General features: G+C 34.1%; 1 protein-coding gene and 1 non-coding gene across 3 annotated transcripts in view; one reads left to right on the forward strand and one right to left on the reverse strand.

Moving 5' to 3' along the window:
- The first annotated feature begins 2937 nt into the window (after nt 1-2937).
- Nucleotides 2938-3010, forward strand: TRNAK-CUU (transfer RNA lysine (anticodon CUU)). The gene has a single exon. It is a non-coding gene; the product is annotated as a tRNA-Lys (tRNA).
- A 6780-nt stretch (nt 3011-9790) lies between these two features.
- TMEM161B (transmembrane protein 161B) overlaps nt 9791-23256 on the reverse strand; it is a 70856-nt gene continuing 57390 nt past the window's right edge. For both annotated transcript variants that reach the window (XM_047088798.1, XM_047088799.1), the window contains 7 exons: nt 20977-21128; nt 20399-20459; nt 19770-19910; nt 16962-17075; nt 14728-14902; nt 13561-13657; nt 9791-12365 (listed from right to left, as the gene is read on the reverse strand). In XM_047088798.1, the coding sequence (XP_046944754.1) occupies nt 12088-12365; nt 13561-13657; nt 14728-14902; nt 16962-17075; nt 19770-19910; nt 20399-20459; nt 20977-21128 (1018 nt within the window). In that variant the 3' untranslated portion in view covers nt 9791-12087. The remainder of the gene's footprint in view (nt 12366-13560; nt 13658-14727; nt 14903-16961; nt 17076-19769; nt 19911-20398; nt 20460-20976; nt 21129-23256) is intronic.

Here is a 23256-nt window from a genome sequence, read left to right on the forward strand (position 1 = left end):
TAAATTCCACCTCTCTTTGTCTCAGTCTCTGGACAAATGTCTGCTTTATACATTTAATGTTTTCTACTTTGTGTCCCATTAGTAACCACAAGGAGTTGTAGACTCTGACACAGACCATCTCTTTTTTTCCTTGACAGACTATCTTTTTTCTTCATCTTACAAATACGGAATCCTACTAAGAGCAAGTTTATAATTCAATTCCCAGACTTCTTAAACAGTGGTTTAAATAAGGTTCAGACAGCTGCCACCATATCAGTGATTGGTGAATATATCTTTTATTTCAATATTATTCCAACTATTAAGTTTGAAATTTCTGCCTTGATTACTCTTAACATTAAGAGTATTGATAACTCTTAACATCTTGATTTTCTTAACATTCAGCCAATTCAACTACATAAACTCCAACTTTCAATGCAGCCTTTGTCCTTCATAAAGTTTCCCCTAAAAATCAAATTTACACTAATCTCTAACAAAGTACTTACCATACTGTATGGCAATCATGTCTCTCAACTAGATTAGGAGCCACTTCAAGGCAAAGACTGTCTTGTTCACATTTATATGCATAGCACACATTATAGTGGCTGAGAGGAACCATTAAACGTTTGCTGGGCAAACTAACGCACATTTGAATGGAGGATATACTCACTACAACATACACTTAGGGTACAGAGGTATGGCTATCAATGAGAACACCTGAAATTTCACTGTGCTTTTTAACTGCAAATGTCTACCCAGGGGCACCTAGGTGGCTCAGTGGGTTCAGCGGTCCAACTTCAGCTCAAGTCATAATCTCATGTCATGGTTTGAGAGTTCGAGCCCCACACTGGGCTTTGGGCTCTCTGCTGTCAGTGCAGTCTGCACAGGATCCTCGGTCTCCCTTTCGCTCTACCACTCCCCCATTTGCACTCTCTCCTTCTCAAAAACAAACTTTAAAATACATAGATGTATTTAAGTTAAAAAGGGGAGGGCACCTGGGTGGGTTGGTTGGTTAAGCATCCAACTCTTGATTTCAGCTCAGATTGTGATCTCATGGTTCGTGAGATGGAGCCCCACATCAGGTTCTGTGCTGACAGTGCGCAACCTGCTTAGAATTCTCTCTCCCTCCCTCTCTCTCTGTTCCTCCCCCCCCCACTCCGCCTTGTGCTCTCTCAAAATAAATACAAATAAAAATCAAAGAAATAAAATAAAATAAAAAATAAATGCATTACCATACAAGGTAATAGCAGTTGTAGAAGGTGAAGGTTTAAATTATTTTCAGGTAGCTTCAAAAGATCAGTGGAGCTTACAAATCTTGTAACCTAGGAAGAAAAAAACTTACCTCACTCCACCCTAAAACACAAAACCCATGATTAACCTTTTTGGGTTCCATTATAGGCATATTTCTACCACTTTCTGAATCCATTGACCTGGGCTGCCCTATTTTCCAGGGCCTTCATTTTCTACCTAATGAGTTGATAATCTGACTTTGGAAGATCCTGGCATTTCCTTTCTCCACTGCATGGATGTGAGATGAGATTGTGGGAATTCTTTCATTGGTTCTTCTGCTTTTATTTCCTTCACTCAAGGGTGCCAGAAAGTATCAGATATGTATCTAGACTCTTCAAATATGTAAAGGTAGATGTAAGAGAAATACTATAAAGCAACAGTATTTTGCTCTACACAGCAGGGAGATAAATTTTCTCAAAGATTTCAGGAAATGAACTGAAAAGGGCGGTGGCTCAGATTTTTTTTAATTTCAGGGTCTAATAATGAACTCTTACTGAGATTGTATAGGAGTCGACCAAATTTGCTATCAGCATCAATTCAAAGCAAAAGATACTGTAACATCACAAACTCTAGAAACAAACTTAGGATAAAGAACAAATCTTTAAATTATATCAACTTAGCTTCATGAAGAATATATTATATTGTCCTATTCTCCTTATCTTGCTGCATTAAGAATAAGCACTCCATTGCATTTAGAAACCTATGACCTCTATTCTTCCTCAGTATTCCTGGAGTCTAATATTTATGTAACTTTAATAAAACTGTAGATAAACTTCACATATATTTTAAAATAAACTTTTTATTGTAGAACAACTTCGGATTTACAGAAAAACTGCAAAGGGAGTACAGAGAGCTCTATACACTTCATACCTGGTTGCTCCTATTATTAACATCTTAATATTATTATGGTACATTTATCACAACTAATGAACCAATATCAATATACTGTTATTATCTAAAGTCCATACTTGGCTCAGATTTCCTTAGTTTTTACCTAATGCCCTTTTTCTCTTTCAGGATCCTATCTAGGATACATTAGATTTAGTCATTATGTCTCCTTAATCTCCTCTTGGCTCTAAGAGTTTCTCAGAATTTCCTTCTTTTTGACATTCTTGAAAAGTTCTGAGAAGTACTGGTCAGGTATTTTATAATATGTCCTTCAATTGGGACCTCTTTCTGGTGCTTTTCTCATGATTATACTGGTGTTATGGGTTTGGGGGAGGGAAACCATAGTAGTAAATCATCATTCTCATTATATCACATTATTAAGGGTACATACTACTAACATAATTTACTGATGTTAACAACTTGATCACTTTGTTAAGGTGAGGTTTATTAGGTTTCTCCACTGTAAAATTAGCTTCCCCCCCCCTTTCCACACTGTACCCATTGTAAGGAAGTCACTAGGCAGGTATTACTATGCACTACTATGCTGAGTATTCCACTGAACACATGTACCGATATGTTTGTTTATTCTACTATTGATGAACATGTTATCTGTTTCAGTCTGGGTCTCTTATGAATAAAGTTGCTATGCGTATCTTATATCTTTTTGTGGATTTATTTTTACTTACCTTAGGTAAACATTTAAGGGTAGAATTGTGGGGTTATTGGGCAGCTGTATTCTTAGCTTTATTAAAAGAAAAAAAAAAAAAAAACTACCAGAAATACACCTGGCTGGCTCAGTTGGTAGAGCATGTGACTCTTGATCATGATGTCATGAGTTCGAACCCCATGTTGGGCATGGAGCCTAACTAAAAACAAAAATACTAGAGCTTTTAATAAAGTGATTGTATCATTTCCAATGTAGTTATAGCACAGAGTATGAGAGTTCCAGTTGCTTCATATCCTTGTCATCATTTAGCAGTGTCAGTTTTTAAATTTTAGCCATTCCAGCGAGTATATATCACTATCTCATTGTGATTTAAATATGTATTTCCCTGATGACAAACAATGTTAAGTGACAAATCTTTGAAAATATATGTGAATGGAAGGCTGTCTCTGAATAGACTCTTCATGGAGAATAAAAAATCTCCAGTAAAAAATTAAAACTCGGAAGCTGGGCCTTCTACTTCTGGCCATGGTGAAGTTAATAGGGATCAGATGTACTCTTTCATCTTAGAGAACTATAAAACGGAACGAAATACATGAAACAACAGTTTTTCAGATATTGAAAGGGCAGCAGAGAACCGTGGTGATCCCTGAAAGAAGAAAATTAGGAGGTGAACTCTGCTCTAGCTTACTGACTAAAGCATTGAAGCCACAGCACAGGGAAGAAGAACCTAAACGGAGCCCAGTGGTCTCCCAGAGATGACAGTTTTGTGAGGAAAAGGCAACTAAAAATCAGGGAAGAGGAGCGCCTGGGTGGCTCAGTTGGTTAAGCATCCAACTTCGCTCAGGTCATGATCTTGTGGCCCATGAGTTCGAACCCCGGGTTGGGCTCTGTGTTGATGACAGCCCAGAACCTGGAGCCTACTTTGGATTCTGTGTCTCCCTCTCTCTGTCCCCTCCCCTGCTCACGTTCTCTCTCTCTCTCTCTCAGAAACAAATAAACATTAAAAAAAAAAAAAAATCAGGGAAGAGTATCAGAAATGAGAGCTGCAGAGGGAAAGCTCTGAGATTGGCAAAGTCCCTTCATGTCTTCAGCTAAGTGTTGATCAATGGATTCATCTGAGGAAATCACCCAATGCTAAGGAAAGAACCCCCAGAAAGGAACAGGCAGAACAATCCTTGGGACTCAAATGGGCTGGGATAGTTCCTGCTCCCACAAGTCAAAGTGGGCACTGGTGGAGTACTCACAAGGGTATTTCCTCACTAGTGGGTAAAAATTAGCACCAACTTAAAGATTACCCTTGTCTTAACAACAGGCCTCGAAAGAATCAAAACTGTCTCCTAGTAACGTAGCTGCATTCCAGAACAAGGCTCAGAAAAATTTAAAGAAATACAAAAATATCCAGTACCTAACAAGGCAAAATTCAGTGTTTGCCATCCAGATTCCCAGGCAGGCAAACAAATGAAAAAATATTGACCCACAAAGAGAAGAAAAATCAATCAACAGACACAAGTTCCAAAGTGACACAACTGATAAAATTACTAGACCAAGACATTGAATCAACTATTATAAACTTATACCCTATATGTTCAAGAAAGTGAAGTATAAACGTGTTAAGGAGAGACATGTATGAAATATAAAAGACCCAAATTTAACTTCTAGAGATTAAAAAAAGGTCTGAGACGAAAAACACACTGGATGAGTTAAACATCAGACTAGACACTGCCAAAAAAAAAAAAAAAAAAAAATTAGTGAACTTCAACATATAGCCATAAAAACTATCCAAAATAAACAGAGAGGAAAAATCATCTAAAGAAAACAGTGTCAATGAGTTGTGGAACAAATTTACTTTTTTAAAAGTAACAGACAAAAAGGTTTTTTTTTTAATTGCTTTACAACCAGCAACAAATATAGCTTAATAACTACAAACATGGTACTTCTAAGAGGTACTCAAATGAAGTGACAAGACCAGAAAGTGCTCGCTCACTTAAAATGTGAAATTAAAATCCACTCCTTCTGCCAAGAACTTTTAATACCCTCAAGCAGAATCAGAACTTAAAGAGGCAAAGAAAACTATTATCAAATTTATTGCTTATGTCTTATCATGTAATTGAAAAACCTTTTATGCTTGATAGTGCTAGTACTTAACATTTTATGTAACCATCCTAACTTTTAAGAATCAAACACTCTTTTCTTTCAACACATTTGTCTGCAAGAGACAACTTGCAGTCAAAAAAACTGTAAAATGCAACAATGCATTGCAATTGTATTTGAACTTATTTCCTTAAGATGGAAAAAATGTTCAGTCTTTTAACTTGACCTGAGATAAAAACCTGGTGATCTAAGAACCTCAACAAATTCAGTAAAAGAAATATAACAAAATTATAATAAGGATCATCATATTAAAACTGCTAGCATTTGGGGCACCTGGGTGACTCAGCCAGGTAAGTATCCAACTCTTGATTTCGGCTCAGGTCATGATCTCACAGTCTGAGACTGAGCTGAGCCCCATGTCAAGCCCTGTGCTGATAGCACAAAGCTTGCTTGGGATTCTTTCTCTCAAAATAAATAAACTTAAAAAACAACAACAACAACTCCTAGAGGCTGAGTACTTTTTCATGTGTTTTTTGGTCAACTGTGAAGGGTCTAGTTAAATTTCTGGCCCACTCCTTCATCTTTTTTTTTTTTCTTTTTTGGTAGTTGTTTATATGTCTTGAACACCAGTACTTTGCCTCATGTTTGCAAATATTTTACCTCATTTTACCTCATGTTGTGACATGTCTATTTTCTTAACAAATTTTTTGATGAGAAGTTTTAAATCTCTATGAAATTTCTTTTATCATAAACAAATTTCGGGCAACTGGGTGGCTCAGTCAGTTAAGCATCCAACTTTGGCTCAGGTCACGATCTCATGGTTCATGAGTTCAAGCCCAGTGTTAGGCTCTGTATCTCCCTCTCTCTGCCCCTCCCTGGCTGGAGCACTGTCTCTCTTTCTCTCCTTCTCTCTCTCTCAGAAATAAACATTAAAAAAATTTTTAAACAAACTTTGATTATTGCTTGCATACTAACAAACCTTTGTCCACCCTTAAAATTACCAAGCTATTCTGACTTCCTCTAAAAACTTCATGGTTTAATTTTTCTTTTTAATTTTTTTATAGTTTACTTAGTTATTTTGAGAGAAAGAGACAGTGTGAGTGGGGAAGAGGTAGAGAGAGGGGGAGACAGAGAATCCCAAGCAGGCTCCGGACTGTGAATGTGGAGCCTTACATGGGGCTTGAACCTACGAAACTGGGAGATCACGACCCAAGCCGAAACCAATAGTCGAACGCTTAACAGATGCTTAACCGACTGAGCCACCCAGGCACCCTGTATGGTGTTAGTTTTTACAATGAGGTATATGGTCCCTCTTGAATTAAATTTTGTGTGTAGTGTGAAGTACTACATACTACAAATGAAGGATTGAGGTTCATTTTCTGAACCGTGACTATTTTAGTGACAACAGTTGAAATGACTCCGCTTTCTCGATTGTTGCAATGCTACTCCTTTAAAAAAAAATTTTATGTTTTTATTTTATTTTTGAGAGAGAGACAGAATGCGAGTAGGGGAGGGGCAGAGAGAGAGGGAGACAGAATCTGAAGCAGGTTCCAGGCTCTGAGCTTTCAGCACAGAGCCCAACATGGGGCTCGAACTCACGAACTATGAGATCATGACCTGAGCCGAAGTCGGATGCTTAACCGACTGAGCCACCCAGGCGCTAGCAATGCTACTCCTTTAAAATGTCACTACTTACATAACAAAAACTTTTTAAGGTTAAAATCTGTTAAATAAAATTTGTTTATTCCTATTGTTCTGTTTTTTTCTCTGATGCTGATATTCAGTTTCAACAGACTATTCAGTTGACAGAATCTCAACTTTAGACATCAGGCACTAATCCAAAACTGGTACATGGACTATCTACTATAATGATAGAGATTTAAATACATGGAAAAAGTTGCATTTCATGCTCTAAGGAAATGATGGAAACAGAACAAGTATATATACACATAAACGCAATCACAGTAATTCCTACAAGTTAACCACTGCTACTTATTTAAAGTAATTCTACTAACATAGTTTCATTTGTTTAGTCTTCTGGAATTTTCTATTCATAAATATAAATTGTTTTCAAGAATTACAGAAAGAAAAATGCATTCCAAATAAATAAAACAGATGTTAAACCTAACTTCTATAGAGCACTATTTTAAAAAATACATCTCCTTCATTTTTAGTACTTTAGCAGTAGGTACACTTGATTTACTCAAATTGTGTTATCTATTTAAAATTTTGATAAGATGTTATTAATTCAAATTTTTCCTCAGTCATGTTACCCGTTGTGTAAATTACCTTTGTGTAACAGATTATCTGACAGATTAAAGAACTGGTGGCTAAAATCTGACTGCCAAATGGACACATCATATTGCTCTAGGGTCCTGCAACTCATTTGAAATCCTATGAGTCTTTAAAAGTTCTACTGAAATAAAATGTAAACATGTTTGAATTAAGTTAAAAAGCACCTGACAGAAAAACTGTAACAAGTGGACTCAGGAGATTACATTTGTTACATGCTTTACTACTCATTAGCAAACAAGCAGCATTTAAATTCCATGCCTATAATCCTTCCTGTACAATATACCAACCTGAAAAGGGGACTATACAATATTGTCCATCTCTTCTAAAATTTCATTAGGGAGCTCACAAATAGCAAAGTACGAGCAATCAGGGTGTTTTGTCAACCAATGAACTACAGGAATAATAAGAAAAAAACACTATGGTGGTTCTTATCTCCTGCAGGTCATTACTCAGAAATTACCTTTTCAGTGAGGTTTTCTTTCAATCCCTACGCTCCAACCTCATATTCTCCCTTCCTGGATTCCTTCCCACTCATTAGAACATATCACTATCTAAGGGAGTCTGGGTGGTTCATTTGGTTAAGTGTCCCACTTTTGTTTATGGCTCATGTCATGATCTCACAGTTATGAGTTTGAGCCCCACACCAGGCTCTGTGCTGACAGCATGGAGACTGCTTGGAATTCTCTCTCTCTCTCTCTCTCTCTCTCTCTCTCTCTCTCTCTCTGTGCCCCTCCCCAGCTCACAACCATGTGCATTCTCTCTCTCTCAAAATAAACATCACACACACACAAAAAAGAACTTATCACTATCTAATATGTCCTACATTTGACTCATATTCATTTTCCTACATTCCTACATCAAACTCTATGTTCCTTGGGGGGGAGGGATTTTGATGTTTTGTTCACTGCTGTATGTAGAGGAGTTTAGGGAATATAAAATGTACTCAATAAATATTTTCTGAATGAATAATTAAATGAGCACAAAGCAAAATGTTCCTGGAGAAAACACTCTTTGTGAAGTAGTTTTTAACAAACAGTAAGTCAAAGTCCTCTAACACGATCTGTAACCATTCCTAAAGCCAAAAATTGCTCTTTATCTTTCTCACGCTAACACGAAGAGAAACTGCTATCAGATTTAGAAAAACACAGCCATACATTTAATGTAAATTCTTTATTTTATGATAAAATTGAGGTCAACAGTGACGATAATTCAATTCTATTTAATTAGTATAGGTTGAATGCGTAAGAAGTGCAAAAAATAGCTAATTGAAGGCAGAAACAGGATGTTTCCTGGTGGTTAAATTAATATTCTTTTCACAAAATTATGCTGCTTCTCCTTATTTAAGACAATGAACAGTCTTTGGCCAAGTGGGAGAAAGGAGAGGAGTAACCACATAAAGGGATTCTGAGGGGGAAAAAAAGGAAAGAACAATGAAATAGAAAAAGACACGCCGTCTGAATCATTAAAGATAGGCCCATCCAACATTAACAGTTCGCAGCTAAAAAGAAAGAAGTTCAACTAACAAAAGACAAGCATAAGGACAGGCTCAATCTGGTTTTTCTTTTTCTTAGGAAGAAATAAAATAAGTAAAATGTTTACCACTTTAAAGAAGCGAGAGGTTGACATTAGCTTTGTGATCATCCTTAGTGTCCAGGTCAGAGTTTTCATGGCATATAGCCAGCTGAGTTAGAAACCCAGAGTACAGACATAATGAGAGGAGTAGGAGTTAAAAGATGATACTGTAGAAATATCTGAGATACTGGGTTCATGGTCTAGGATCATAAATGTGTTTAAATCTGATTCTTTAAGCCACCTAAAGCTCTGTGAAGATGCAGGATGATCCACATTCAAAAATCACTTAGTTTTATTTTGCTGAATAGAGCCATATACCATGATAGACCATTTTCAATTATGAGACGGCTCAGAAAGTGTGTTTGAATTCAGAGAATGTTGAGACCCTATGCTTTTCAGTACTGAGAATTTAATCTTTCATTTGAAAGAATAAAATCTATCCAGTGAAGTTCCAATTATAGATTTCATAATGAATTCTACTTATTGCTTCCTGGACCTATCAATTCCATTAATGGATGAATATCTCTTCTGAATCATAACTCAAGAAGAAATGTCACTATTTTACCAATGATATTTATATCAGAAACAATAAGACAATGAGCCCATTCTGCTTGGATGCGTTGGTCATTTATGCATAGCAATTGGAATTCTGGGGAAAATGCCAAAGATAATCAAACTGCATACGGATATTAAGATAAAATTATATGCTTTTCATTTCAGACATTTCAATGGGGGTAGGAGAGAGAATAGAGCTCTGATTTTTATAGTGCAATGGGCAGGGAATAGGGGGGCAGGAGTCAACAAATTATCAAATACAATTCCACAAATTATATGAAGCAAGATTATAAGGATTCCTAGTTACTTTAACAGAAATGTAAAGTAACTGACCTATGAAGCACTTATATTGACCAGAATCCAACATAAAAAATAAAAGAATTCTACTGGCCTAATTAACAATATTAAAATATTATTTGGAATCATACGTATATATAAATAATTATGTTGTACACCTAAAACAAATAAAATGCTATACGTCAATTATATCTCAATTAAAAATATTGTTTCTTTTACATAAAGTACAAACCCTTTACACTTAGGAACAGAATTTGTGTACAAAGACAAGATGCTTAAATAAACCAGTTAGTAGTTGTAACAATCATTCTCTTTAAATTTGTTTGGAAAGAATAAAAAAAAAAAAAAAAAAACCAAACCCATTACTTAAATTAATGTGCAGTTTGCACACGTTCACAGTATACTTAGGGAGAATTCAAGTTTAAAAAGAGTGAATCAATAGTATTTCAGAAATGCATGTTATTTCATCCAATAATAAATTCTATGCCTTTTTCCCTCCATATTACTCTACCACAGTACAATCTTTGAAACTCAAAACAGTAACTTTAATTCTAATTTTTAAAATGTAGCTCTTTAATAAAAATGGTTATAAATATCAGGTGAGGTTCTTTTCAAGTCCAACATATCAGAACTTTCACATACAAAATAAATGTCATAATCTTGTTATAAATGCTGTCATCCTGTTAGAAGATCCTTATTTTCATGGATTCTGTTATCTTAAGATGTATTTGGAATGTTTCTTTTGGAAATACGCATGAACTATCATTAGGCTATATTAACAATTCATTTCAACCAAAGAATCTTATCCAATTTAAGCACTTATTACTCAGTCATATTTAAAGTATCAGCTAATTACAAAATATTTAGTCTGTAACAAAAGATAGGAATTTGCTGTATTCCATTATTTGAATGAATGTGAACCACAAGCCTTGGAAGGAATTCCAAAAGAGCTTCAAAAGTGCTTTCAACAGTGATAATAGCACTGAAACAATAACACTAATATGTAATCTCAAGACCTTAACATGGAAGAACATTTACCTATAAATTCTGTTAAAAAACAAAACAAAACAAAAACAACACACACACAAACCTTATTTATCTCTTACATTCATTCCCTTTATAACTGAAACCCTTAATTTTAGGTTTTACATGTAAAAAGCATCAAAAAAAATTTACTTTTTCTTTTCATTTCATATGAATTTATCATTCAAATTACCTGAATTTCATCCTATCAAATAAAATATTAACATTTCTAATTCTAAACACTATGAACTTAAAACAAATCCTACTTAACAATGCTTAAATGATTCCTGTAGATTTGGTTAGTGGGAAAGTTTCTGAGTTTTGAAAAGTGATAAAAAAAAGATTTTTATTTGGGAGAAATCACCTAAGTACTTATATAATTTTAAGCAGTCTCACACATAGGCAACGCAAATAAATTGCTTAATCTGATGAACTTTCAAAATGTATTTTAATCTCATTCCAAAAAGAAAGAAAATTTCTAGATACAAAGACATCTCATTCAGTCACATTTAATATACATTCAGCAACTTAAAATATTTAAGGATTCAATATTTTCATCTTTTATAATTTCAATATATTATATATTTAATATATAATATATATACAATACATACAGGTAGTCAGCAGGATTAACGTAATTTTTTAAAAGTCAGATCAATATTGATAAATATTTTTAGACTATTAAAAGGACTATATTTAGGATCAAAGAATAAAATAAAATATGGGAGTTCCAAGCCTAACAGCAAATGTTCATATAGCCAATCATTTTAAAAGATCCCTCAAGTTGGATAAAATACATTTTAAAACAATACTCTTGCTACTCTCAAGCAGCAATACTTGTAGATATTAACCATGTACATCTCCATTAAATGTAAAATTACTATGCAGCTTTCTTTACTGTAATATACAGTAGCTATTTCTTCCTTTCTGTTGGATTTTGCTATTGTTGTTATTTGAAGAGTGACTAATATATTACCAACAGAGGTGACTTTAGCTCCTTTCCCTCCTCCAAAGCATGGCTCAGTTTGAAGATTGTTCTATAGGCAGCCACTATGAATATTAACAGTACCGTTATACCATTAAGAGCAATCGATCAAGAACTAGAGTCATATGAGAAGTTTCAAAGACTGCTGGAGGTTTCTGTAAACCAAGGTAATCATAAGTATTACCTCTGTAGATAGCCCTCTCACCATCAGTTAATACAAGGAGTTAAAATTCCAATGCCACAGTATAGTAGTTAATAATCTACTCTGTAATTTTAAATATTATACCATTGATTCACCCTGAGGATACAGAGGAAGCATTTAAAACAAGATATGCTGATATGTCTTTTTCCTTTGTATTTGCTTTCTTCTAGTTTCCGATAGCCCTTCAAGGGCACAGATATTTCAATTCAAAGTGTGGCTTGGATATCCTTTTCTGTTAACGGAGATTCATGCCACAGTCAGATACTGGTGATAGAAAAGCCCAAAAAGGCTTGTAGAAAAGAGACAAGCAGCAATCCACCAGGTCAGAAAAGACAGAAGTCCCCGAAAAAGCAGAGGAGTGAAAATGTTTTTTAAGCTGCTCAGTGCCACTGTTATTTGTGTAACAGTTACCTTCATCTTCCCATCAGTAGATGGCAATTCAGAGTAAACAGAATTGGAGGGTAGACTATTATCCACTGGCAAGGTAGAGATAGATTCTGGATAAATCCCCCAGGAATGATTACCTAGAAAATTCAAGACACAAGTAAAACTTGAACAATGACTAATTTCAAAGCTTCTAATTAAAAAAATAAAATAATTTTTTCAACTTATACTTGAAATTGAGAACAAGTTTAGTGGTACAACAAATTATTTCACGTTGAAAATAAAGTAAAATAACCTTTCTACATACCTGGTAAAAATTCATTTAACTTGACTAGACTACAGTCTGGCCTTATCAGTAAAAGTACACATAAAAAGTCTAATTTACTTTTAATTAACTGCAGTAAAATCTGGTAAAATAATAAAAACATTTTTTTCCTTGTATAATACATTAATCAACTACCTCTACTGCAGTGACAGGGACAGACTCAGTAACTTCTTAGAAATCTTTTCTACCTCTACAATATCAGAATAAATTTCTTTCTCAGAAACTATCTACGATTTCAATGTGAGACACTATTAATAGCTAGCTTCCAGAAACTTTTTCATCTTATATTTTACTATGTTGGATAGGATATGAGTCACATAATTTATAACTGAGCTACTTCTTTAGGTTCCATAGATTCCTAAAGGCCATTTACATCTGTCATCAGCTCTATAGTATCTACTAAGCACACCCAACTAATACTGCTAGTTCCTTTGGGCTTCTTAAACCCCCACACTGGCTGATTGCCTGATCTAAGCAAAGGGAAATGGTCAATACAATAATGGATAGCTCTCAAATAACACCACACAGGAACTTGATAGTTTAGTGAACAGACTTATGGGAGAACTTTGTTCTTCCGCTGAGAAATCTTTATCCTGTCAATATCTAAAGTAGACCTCACTACAGGATCTTGCAATTCATATAAATATACAAGGACCTTACAATAATTTAAATGTTAGGCACTAACAAAAATCTTATATCATCCTCTTACAACACAAAATAACTAAGACCAAGAGTGCTCATTCGAGTTTCTCAGTAAATTTTGGAATTAACCTTCAGCAAACAATTCTTACAAACAAATAGAGCATAATACTATAAAACTATATGGACTTGAGTTTTCAAATCCAAGATGATGAATCAACTTCTACAGCTCAAAGTTTTCCATGTTTCTTCTTAAAACTTTTACAGAAAACAATTTTAAGAGGCCTATTTCTTTGTAGGTAACAAAAAGCATTATTAATTATAGGCAGAAAGGAAACCGACACCCTTTCTCGTCACCAGGGCATGCCTACCTAGTGTTTTCAAAAGCAGAGTCGTGTGAAGCAGCATTACCAGAGGGGCCACGTACTGCAGTGCAATGACACAAAGGTAATAGAAGACTCGAGCCACCTGCAAACAACAACATCCTTAAGTGTCTAATACGGTGAATGTGTTATGGGTGAATTTAACTTTCATGTAATTATCAAAATGAATTGCTTAAGAGATAAGTAATTCCATCTTGGGAAGGAAGCTAAATGCTAATAAGTCTACACTTCATTATAAATGCCCCCAAATGGACTTCAGAAAGGCTTAGTTTGAAAATGAGTTTTTTAAAATGTGAAAATATTAAAATAAATTCCTTAAAAATAGTTCTTCTTAAGCGATTAATATAAATTGGAGAAAATAATCACTTAAATTCAAATGGCATATTCAGTTACATTTCAAATATAAAATAAAATGCTAAAATCTCTAGACAGACACCAAAAACATCAAATAAAAATAACATGCCGAGTCATTAACCCCTCATAAATAAAAACATTAAATCCCCATTCTATATGAACATATTCAACTAAAATTTGAGGTAAAACTATAGAGAGTGTGAAAATTTGTACAGTAAAACAAAAGAAAAGTGTTTGAATCTTGATAAATGTCCCTGACTATGAAAGAAGAGTGAAAAATAGGGGACCCAACATCAAAATTCTAAAAAAGACAAGATCAGGTTGTATAGATCCAGTTAACTATAATGGTGCATGGATTCCTAGCACTTTCCTTCTCTGGAATTCACATTAAGTTAAATGTTTACATTTCATGTTCAAATACTTGGAAGAATGTTAAATGGAATTAATTTAGTCACTAAAACTAGTGTTTCCTACCTCGCAAGTCTTAAAGAAATATAGCACATAATATATTGTAGTATTTTCCAAATCAATTGGGGTCCCATTAGCAATAGTAGACATACTATAGCTTTGCAACCCAAACTGTATGATACTTAAAGTACTAAGGCAGGAAGAGGACTTGAGATTCTTTCTTCACTTCGCCCCACAATCAGATTGAGGTCTCTTAATATGTATCAACTTAGGATTATACCATTTATTTTCGTTAAGAGTATGATGGGATGAAATTACTATTAAAGGAAATCAAAGGCTTTGTTTCCTTACAGTGTTTGTTATTTTTCATTGTGACTAGAGTATGAAACTTACCATTTTCTGTAGCTCGACTGTACTTATTCGCCCTGCTTCTTTCTTCATCTGATCCACACATTTCTGGGCTAAGTTTAAGTAAGCTTGCAGGTGACTGCGCATCATGGCCAACCGCAAAGCACACAGCAGGATTATTAGCCAGAGTCGCAAAGTATCAAATGTAGCTTCTGTCATTCTACAGGTCAAAAAGTTGATATGGTGCTCTCAAAAACCAAAATATGTCAGCATGTAGTTAAATATGTCAGCATGTAGTTAAATATGTCAATTTTCACCATATAAAACACAGGATATCTATATGTAGCTACAGTTGGAGATATAAAACAGAAGTATCCCACTATACTACAGCCTTACTATAGAATACTTTGACTTGCACAATAGAACTAGACAGATAAATGGATCATGAAAGTAAAGTAGTAACATATATCTACAAGAAAAAAGCAGAAAGTACATGGGATCCTCTTCTCTATCTACCCTTGTCTGTGAAAAAAAATTGGTTGTGAAATGAAGAGAAGTGGAGTGCTCTTAAACTGGAGAGTTTAAGAAAAAAGGAAACTATAGGGGACTGCATGTGGAACTACCAAGTCAACAACCCATGCCTAGAGTTTTGTCTGATTATACAGATATTTCAATATGACCTCTCTGCTGAGCTCCTGACTGGGATCATTGGAAAACCAGTAATTCTGATATATTATGAAGAAATCAGATGGCTCAGAATCCGCTCTATCAAGTCATTTAACCTATGTGCTCAAGCTGGCTCAGCTGTGAGCAATTCCTCAAGACTAAGATGAGGGTTCCAGGTGAGAAGATGTACCCTTATGATGCTTTTTCAGAGGATTTTAAAAAGAAGAGTAACTTCTGATGTCCTTTTGTGGTTTAATGTTTTTAAAAGACCATGGTTTCTGCTTCGATAAAAGGTAACACTGTGAGTAATTGGAAAGTAACACCTAGACCATGCTCAGCATCTCTTTTAATCTCTAGCACATATCAGGTGCTTAATATAGGACAGTGAACTATGTGAAATTACTTTTTAAAAACTTTGTGAATCTTTCAAGTTAAAACTGCCATTGAGACTTACTTGTATGGGGGAAAAACATTACAACTTCAAAAGATACTTCCCTAGTTCATTAAGATTAACTCTTAAAAAAAAAATCATGGTCATCACTGAGTACTCCAAGACAAATATGTACCAGGATCTAAAAGAAATACATTAATATAAAATGTATACTGTGTAGTCAATGACTAGTCAAGGTTTTCCACTTTAATTCTGGTGAGGCAGAGCAGTAAAGGAAACATTTATTAAGCACTTACTTCCAGCTGGTTGCATTACATGTATTCTTTCATTTAATTCCAATGACAACTTTGTGAGGTAGATACTATTATCTTCATTTTCCAGATGGGGAAACAGAGGCTCAGTGAAGTTAAATAATCTCCCTCAAGTGACAGTTTCAGTGAAGATCACAACTGGGGTTTGAACCAGCTTTGTCTGATTCTTTCTATTACTCTAACATGGTTCCACAAGGTTAATGAGTTAATATATCAAATGCAGTTATTAGCACCTTTTAATAAATTGTTTCTATGTTTCCTTACTGTGTAGTTCTGTTAAAAGGGGAAATATAACCCAATATTAGTTAATAATGTTAAGGCATTATTTTTAAAATTTGATAGGTATAATGATAATATTATGTCGGAAAATGCCCTTATTTCTTAGAGGTGCATACTAAAGCTCTTAGGGATAAAAATATTAGACTTCTAATTCACTTGAAAAACTACTGCATCAAAAAACAAACCAAAAAAAGGGGAAGCAAATATGGAAAATATCAACAACTCTTATAATGGCTGAACATGAGTTTCCATTTGTACTACTCATTATTTCCTCCATAATTTTCACAATTAAGGGGGAAAAAAAAAGAACTGCAGAAAGTATCTTAAAAACAGGCCCCAAACCAGAAAAATGTCAGGTAACAACTAGACATGATGTGAGGAAGCAGAAAAACTTACAAGTGTGCAAGACAATATTGGTGTGGATTAATAATTGTTCACATTCATAAAAAGGTTAAATGATGATTTGCCAGTAGCTTCAGTTTTAGAACACATCTTTTACCATTTCTATTTATGTTTTAAAAGTACAGTGTCCTAATATTATCATTAAAAAACTTAAATACAGGAAATACCATTTTGAAAAAGTTATGATTCAATAAGGAAACAAAAAATAGCCACCAAATACCCATACTTACAAAGGGACACTTTCTTTACCCAGTGGTGGGTTCATAATGTAGTCTTTGGTGATTGGTTTAACCCAGAGCAGAACCATAAATAAAGGAGCCAAGAAGTTGATATGAAGTAATGTTCTGAAAGTATGTAAGAAAAAAACATAAAAATCCAGGAATAAAATACACTAATAAACTACAGGAACTTGGAACTTAAAAAATGAGGTAGAAACTTATTTTCAGTATTCTGTAATAAGGTATGACTGACATCATTATTTTTTTTTATCCTTATTACAGGACACTGATCTGAGCCCCTGCAAAACTACCTCATTATCTGAATTTTTCAGATGAGAACATTTAGATTCAGGAAAGCTAAGTGACTTGCTCATGGGAGTATCACAGGTTAAAGGCAGACCTAGCACTAAAATCAAAATCTGTTCAGTTCTGTTCTAGTGTTCTTTAACAATCTCCCACGATATCCCTGATTTAATACACAGGTACTTAAATGATTCCCTAACTTTCCACAGTCAACGAATCCAATGGATTTTCAGTATACAGGCATCATCTTTTGATACTTTTTCAGTGCAGCTAAAACAAAGTGCCTCCTTACTATGTATAAGAAAGAAACAGTGTTAGCAAGGTCCAAATACTAGCAGGCATAGGGCACATGGAACCTACTGCAACAATTTACACATAAGGAAACTTTCAAAATGCAATGATCATGCATAATGTTTGAATAAGACTATTAAAATCATGATTCAAATATTTTTATTTCCTCATGACATATTATGAACATGCCTGAAATTAATTTCCCTATCCTGTATGTACCAAGGAAATTTACATTACTCCAGAAAACCAAAATACCTGATACACTAAAAGGTTTTAGGTCTGAATTATAATTCATTGTTAATTAATGTTCTAAGTTTGTATCCCACAAAGGCAGATGACTACTAAAGACAGTTCTTATTTTAGAAAAAGACAAATTCTTCTGCTTTATTACCATACATTGCTTCATGATTAACCACAGTGAAGGGCTTAACTGGACAGTTTTAAATACATACATGCAACATTTGAAAATCATCACTACAATGCAAATGACAGTGACCTGTGTGAGGAAACAGGCCTGGGTCAGAAACCCATGAAAACCTGACTGAAAAAGGTGGAACTCTGGTTCTAAGCTCTGGCATGAAAACACATACTAGTGCCTGGTGGTGGGGGTGAGGAGAATGCCGCGCTTTGTGCCAGTCCTGCTATTCTCACAACAGAACAAGCTTGCCCACACTCCTGTATCATGGCAGAGTGCTAAAACACGATTGGGGCTGCAATGAACTGAAAATAAAGCTCCCAACCCCAAAGGGAAAATTTTTTTAAAAAGAAGCTACATTTTACTGAAAAGGAAACGAAGATAGGCTCCCTCCCAACCCTAAACTACCACCAAATGCTTTAAATGTTTTTATAAAGTGATTCTTTCATCCCCCAGCCTGGGTAAACCACCGGGTGCGGGGGAAGAAAGCAGCAGTATTAGGTATGCAGTGTTGCTAGGGAACACTCTAGTATCAAGGAGCAGCCCACAGCGGTTTCAGTAGCTGGTGAAGGGCTCCCCTCCACCCACCCTTTCAGCTTATTTAAATCCTAACACTGGGGTTAGTGGACTGAAGTGTGTGTGTAGAGAGGAGGGGGAGAACCAGGTTTTGTTTTAAAAGAAGCCATTAGAGAGATGGATGGATGTTGGGAGAAAAGCAGGATGTAGCCAAGAGCATGCTGAGTAAAAAGGAAGGGAAAAAAGAGGGAGGAAGAAGTGGTTACTGGGAAGTGAGAATAAGTAAACACACACATAGAGCATATGCCGAAAAATAGAGGTAAGGAGAAAACCAAAAAGACTGCAAAATTAAAATAAAGGAAAATGACATAGGTAAGAGAGATACTGTGAAAAGACTAGAGAAACAATTTCATTAAATACAGGGTTTTAAAGAACAGAAATGTTGGGAAAAATGATCACTCAGAGAAACTCAAAGATTATATACACAAATATCAAAATGGAATATTCTCAACTTGGGCTTCTACTGCAAAACATGAAGACAAGACGGAAATTTGGTCTGGATATGAATTCAGAGAGATATAAACCTGTCGTTCTGCCAAGGTGTCTAACAGTCAACAAAAAACATCTGTAACAACCACAAAGAATATGGTAAATGGGTTTTGAACTATATGTGGAGATTCAAATATTATTTCTCCATTTGAGAACTAAAATAGGATTTGGCAGTTAAAAGCAATCTATGATATTTAACACTGTACAGTATCAGCAATCTCCAAATAAAATAATGTATTATTTTAACAAGGGTCTCATAAACAGATCAATAATTAAAAAAGAAAAAACAAAACTTATTCCTTATGTACAAAGTTTTAACTTTCAAAACAATAAAAACATTTTAAGTAAAAAAATATTTGCATAAAATTATTTACATAAAATTTAAATAAAATATTTTAATTAAAATGTTCTGATTAAAGAAAATTTCCACAGATCCTTAGTTCAATTATAGGGAGTATTTCATAAACACTGACTTCTGACTTAGAAAGAACTAACAGAAGTACTGACATTTCCATTTTAACAAGTGAAAAGGAAACTGAGTAAATGATACATGTTTTTAAACATAGGACTTAAAATTTAGAAGTGAATAAAAGAAACCTGCTTCTAGAAGAGGAAGTAGTATGACATCAAATGGTTATTTATTAATTTTTAATACAATAATTTATTATTTCATTACAATAATATACCTTCATTAAGATGGAAAACATATATTTATCTGCATGTGCTTATGTACATTTTCCGCTTACTGTGTAATTTTTTCTGTTGCCAAATTCAGGGCATCCAGATGCATTTGAGCCAGTCGTAATCCAGGAAATGTCAAAAAAGCCCCAATGAGTGAACAGAAAATAGCCAGGAAAAATTTGAAGGTAAGTTTTGAAACAGGACCCCTATAAATAAAAAAATAAAAATAAATTAAAAAAGTAAGAAGTTCTCTAAGTTAACTTTCTAGGAATTGCCTTTCTTCTAATCCATTACTTTACAAACCACAATAACTAATAAAAACTAAGTAAACTTTTACAAAAAGAGTTCTCTTACTCAATTATAATGAGCCATATTTGGGTGAACTATAAACTAAATCAGGCCTCTCTAGCCACATTGGTAACAACCCAACCTATAAATTCAACATAGAATTTGATATACAACTCAGCATAAAGTTATTTAAGGAATTAAACCAAATAAGAATACAAATAAGAATTCTATGAAACATACTAACTTTATACACATGTAAAAATTACGAGCAAGGATATTTCTAAAAGGGACAATCTACTTAAAAAGAAATCCTCACAGATTAAAAACAAAAAGCCACAAAATGCTGTTGTACAAAAAAATGGAAAAATTAAAATTTAAGTGATACTTAGTATTTTTAAAAACTTACTGAGATTCTAAACCTTGCTTTTCAAGAAACTGCATCGCACTATCTGAAAAATTTGTAAACCCTGCAGGGAGAGAAAAAAAAAATTCTTAATACAGAATCTTTCTTTGGAAATAAAATGTTAGAAAACAGAACATCTTAAATGTTGAAGTGACTAGCTTAGCTCTTTCATGTGCTAATTAGTATGCCATAATGCAATAAAATTTGGTTATTAGCAGGAACAGTCTTTGAAAACATCCCTTTGATATTTGTACATTCCATAAGTGTGCATAAAATTTGCATTAAAATTTGCATCTTTATCTATGTGAGTAAACTTTAGCACTGTAGAAACTTACTTAACTGTAAGGAAAAAAGGGGGAAGGGGTGCATTTTTGAAAAAAGGTAACAAAAAATTCAGCTAAAACAACTACAAAAAAGATCTTATTTAAGAATAATAAAAGTTAATTATTTAGGACATTACAGAATAAACACCTCAACCCTAATTTTAAAAATGTATCAGATATAAAAATTAAATAATGAAGTAAAAAATATTAACATTTGATAAAGCAAAATTGATTTTTAAAGTAATTTGAAATGATTACCTGTTTCGAGTCCAAATTCCAGATAGTTTTCGGTTACAATCAAGACTGCCATTGCTTTCACAAAGAAAAAAAATCCAAAAGTAACACAGACTGATCTTTCACCACCATCTTCGACTTTAAAATAGTGTGTAGTTAATGAAAATAGAACTTTGCTGCAGAAGGAAAAGTTCAGGAAAAACCACAAGTAACTTTGTGGGGAGTTAAACACAACCATCTTTACAGGATTTGAACTCCAGTAAAATCTGACTACAACATTTATTTTAATTCCACAACATCATTATCTATAAGGTACCCTTTGGAAGGAAGTGACAAAGTAATGAAAATCTGATTAGTCTTCCAGGAAACAGGACATAAAAACAAGCAAATTTTAGCAAAGCTTATAACATTTTTAAATTAATGAAAAGTGCATACACACATTAAACTGTGTAACTAGGGAAAAAATCTATTTCTATTTTATCTGACTCAAATTTTACTGGGAGAGTATTACAACAGTTTTATGAAATAGGTTCCCAGTGACATGAAACACCAAGGTAGAGGTTATTTTAGGGAGCTATCTTTTATTGGGCATGTTTTTCAAGTAATTTAGAATTAAACACACAAACACACATCACAGAAATCTGCAAACCATCCAATAATTCAAAATTTGAGAATTACTAATAGCCACTGGTAAACTGTGTTATCTGGGATCATCATTTCACAGTACCATTAAACAAAAAACTCCAGAGAAAATAAATTCTAGTTGAGCATTCAAAAACAGCCAAAGGTTCAACATGCTCACCTATCAAAAAAAAATTAAAATGGTTTAATCTTATACAAAAATATTAAAGAGATTATTTTATCTGAGCCCTTCCCACAACTAACTGACCAAACCAGTGGATGATCTAAAGCTAGAACCCAGGTTTCCATTATATCAAATTGTTCTCCTTGAAAGCATAAACCTGCCAAACAAAATAATAAAGTGCTTGGCAAAAAAAAAAAAAAAAAAAAATCTAGAAAAGCAACTTTTACATCAACTATGTGTCAAGCATGACAAATAGTAACAGCTGTAACTTAGTATTTATAAGTGCTAGGCCTTACCAATTAACTCATTTCACTCTCAACTTAACCAACCATTACCATTACTTTATATATTTAAAATTTTACTGGCACAAAAGGGTTAAGTAACTTGCCCAAGATCACACAGCTAAATTAGAGGAAGCAGGGATTTAAATCTAGGTGATCTGAATCCAGGGAGTATTCACTTAACTTATTATACTGCCTCTTCTAAACTGTAAACAGCACCTAAGTTATATGGTAGTTGAGTGGTACCACTTGAAACCTTCTAAAAATAGAGGTGCCATGCATGATAGATGTGAATAGTTCAAAACATTCTCATAATCAGAAGAATCCTTCTTCATGAAAAGTTAAGAAAGGGTAAGAACTCTCTTCCATGTTTCTTAAAAAGGTATTCCTTTCTGCCCTATTTAAAAATGGTTAATATACTTATTACCCATTCTCTATTTCTTTTGGATATTCCCTAGGATACTGGGTATAAATGGAGCATCACAGCTACACTAGTTAAGGTCACTTATCATAAAGTAAGACAATTTAAAGTAATAAAGATAGACGACTCTTTGGCATTTTTCAAAAGGAACTTGAAATAAACCTCCACTAGAATGCAAAGTTAATTATATCAAAGATTCTTATCCCTTGTTCATTTCTGTAGTTAGAATGCCAAGAAAAATGTCTGGCATATAGTAAGTACTCAAACAATTAGTGAATGAATTTTGCCATAGAAATAATGTTTTTACAAGGTAGTTTAGGTAAGCTGAAATAGTAATGAGTCTATGCTTTCAGGGTAAAATAGATTTTTTGAAGAATGGTATCAAAAACAACACTGTTTCCCCGGAATAATATACTCAAAGTAAAAAACAACGCAGAAAAAGTTTTAGTCTGGGGCACTTGGGTGACTCAGTCAGTTCAGCTTCCGACTTCAACTCAGGTCAAGATCTTGCAGTTCATGAATTCGAGCCCCATGTTGGGTTCTGTGCTGATAGCTCATAGCCTGGAGCCTGCTTCTCCCTCTGCCCCTCCCCCACTCTCTCTTCCTCTCTCTAAAATAAACATTAAAAACTTAAGAAGTTTTAATCTAACGATCTGTTTTTTTCATTGGTAATAACAACAATATAAATTATTTACCACCCATGGTTACGAATTTAAAGGATTGCCTGGGTTTTATAAAGGCTATGACTTTGTTTTCCTAAGGCTTATTTAGCTTATAGTTCCCCCTTTAAAATGTCA

This window comes from Lynx rufus, unplaced genomic scaffold (assembly GCF_022079265.1).
Source record: "Lynx rufus isolate CCGP_SWC_20201006 ecotype Redwood Valley unplaced genomic scaffold, mLynRuf1.p SCAF_1, whole genome shotgun sequence".
Classification (NCBI taxonomy): Eukaryota; Metazoa; Chordata; class Mammalia; order Carnivora; family Felidae; genus Lynx; species Lynx rufus.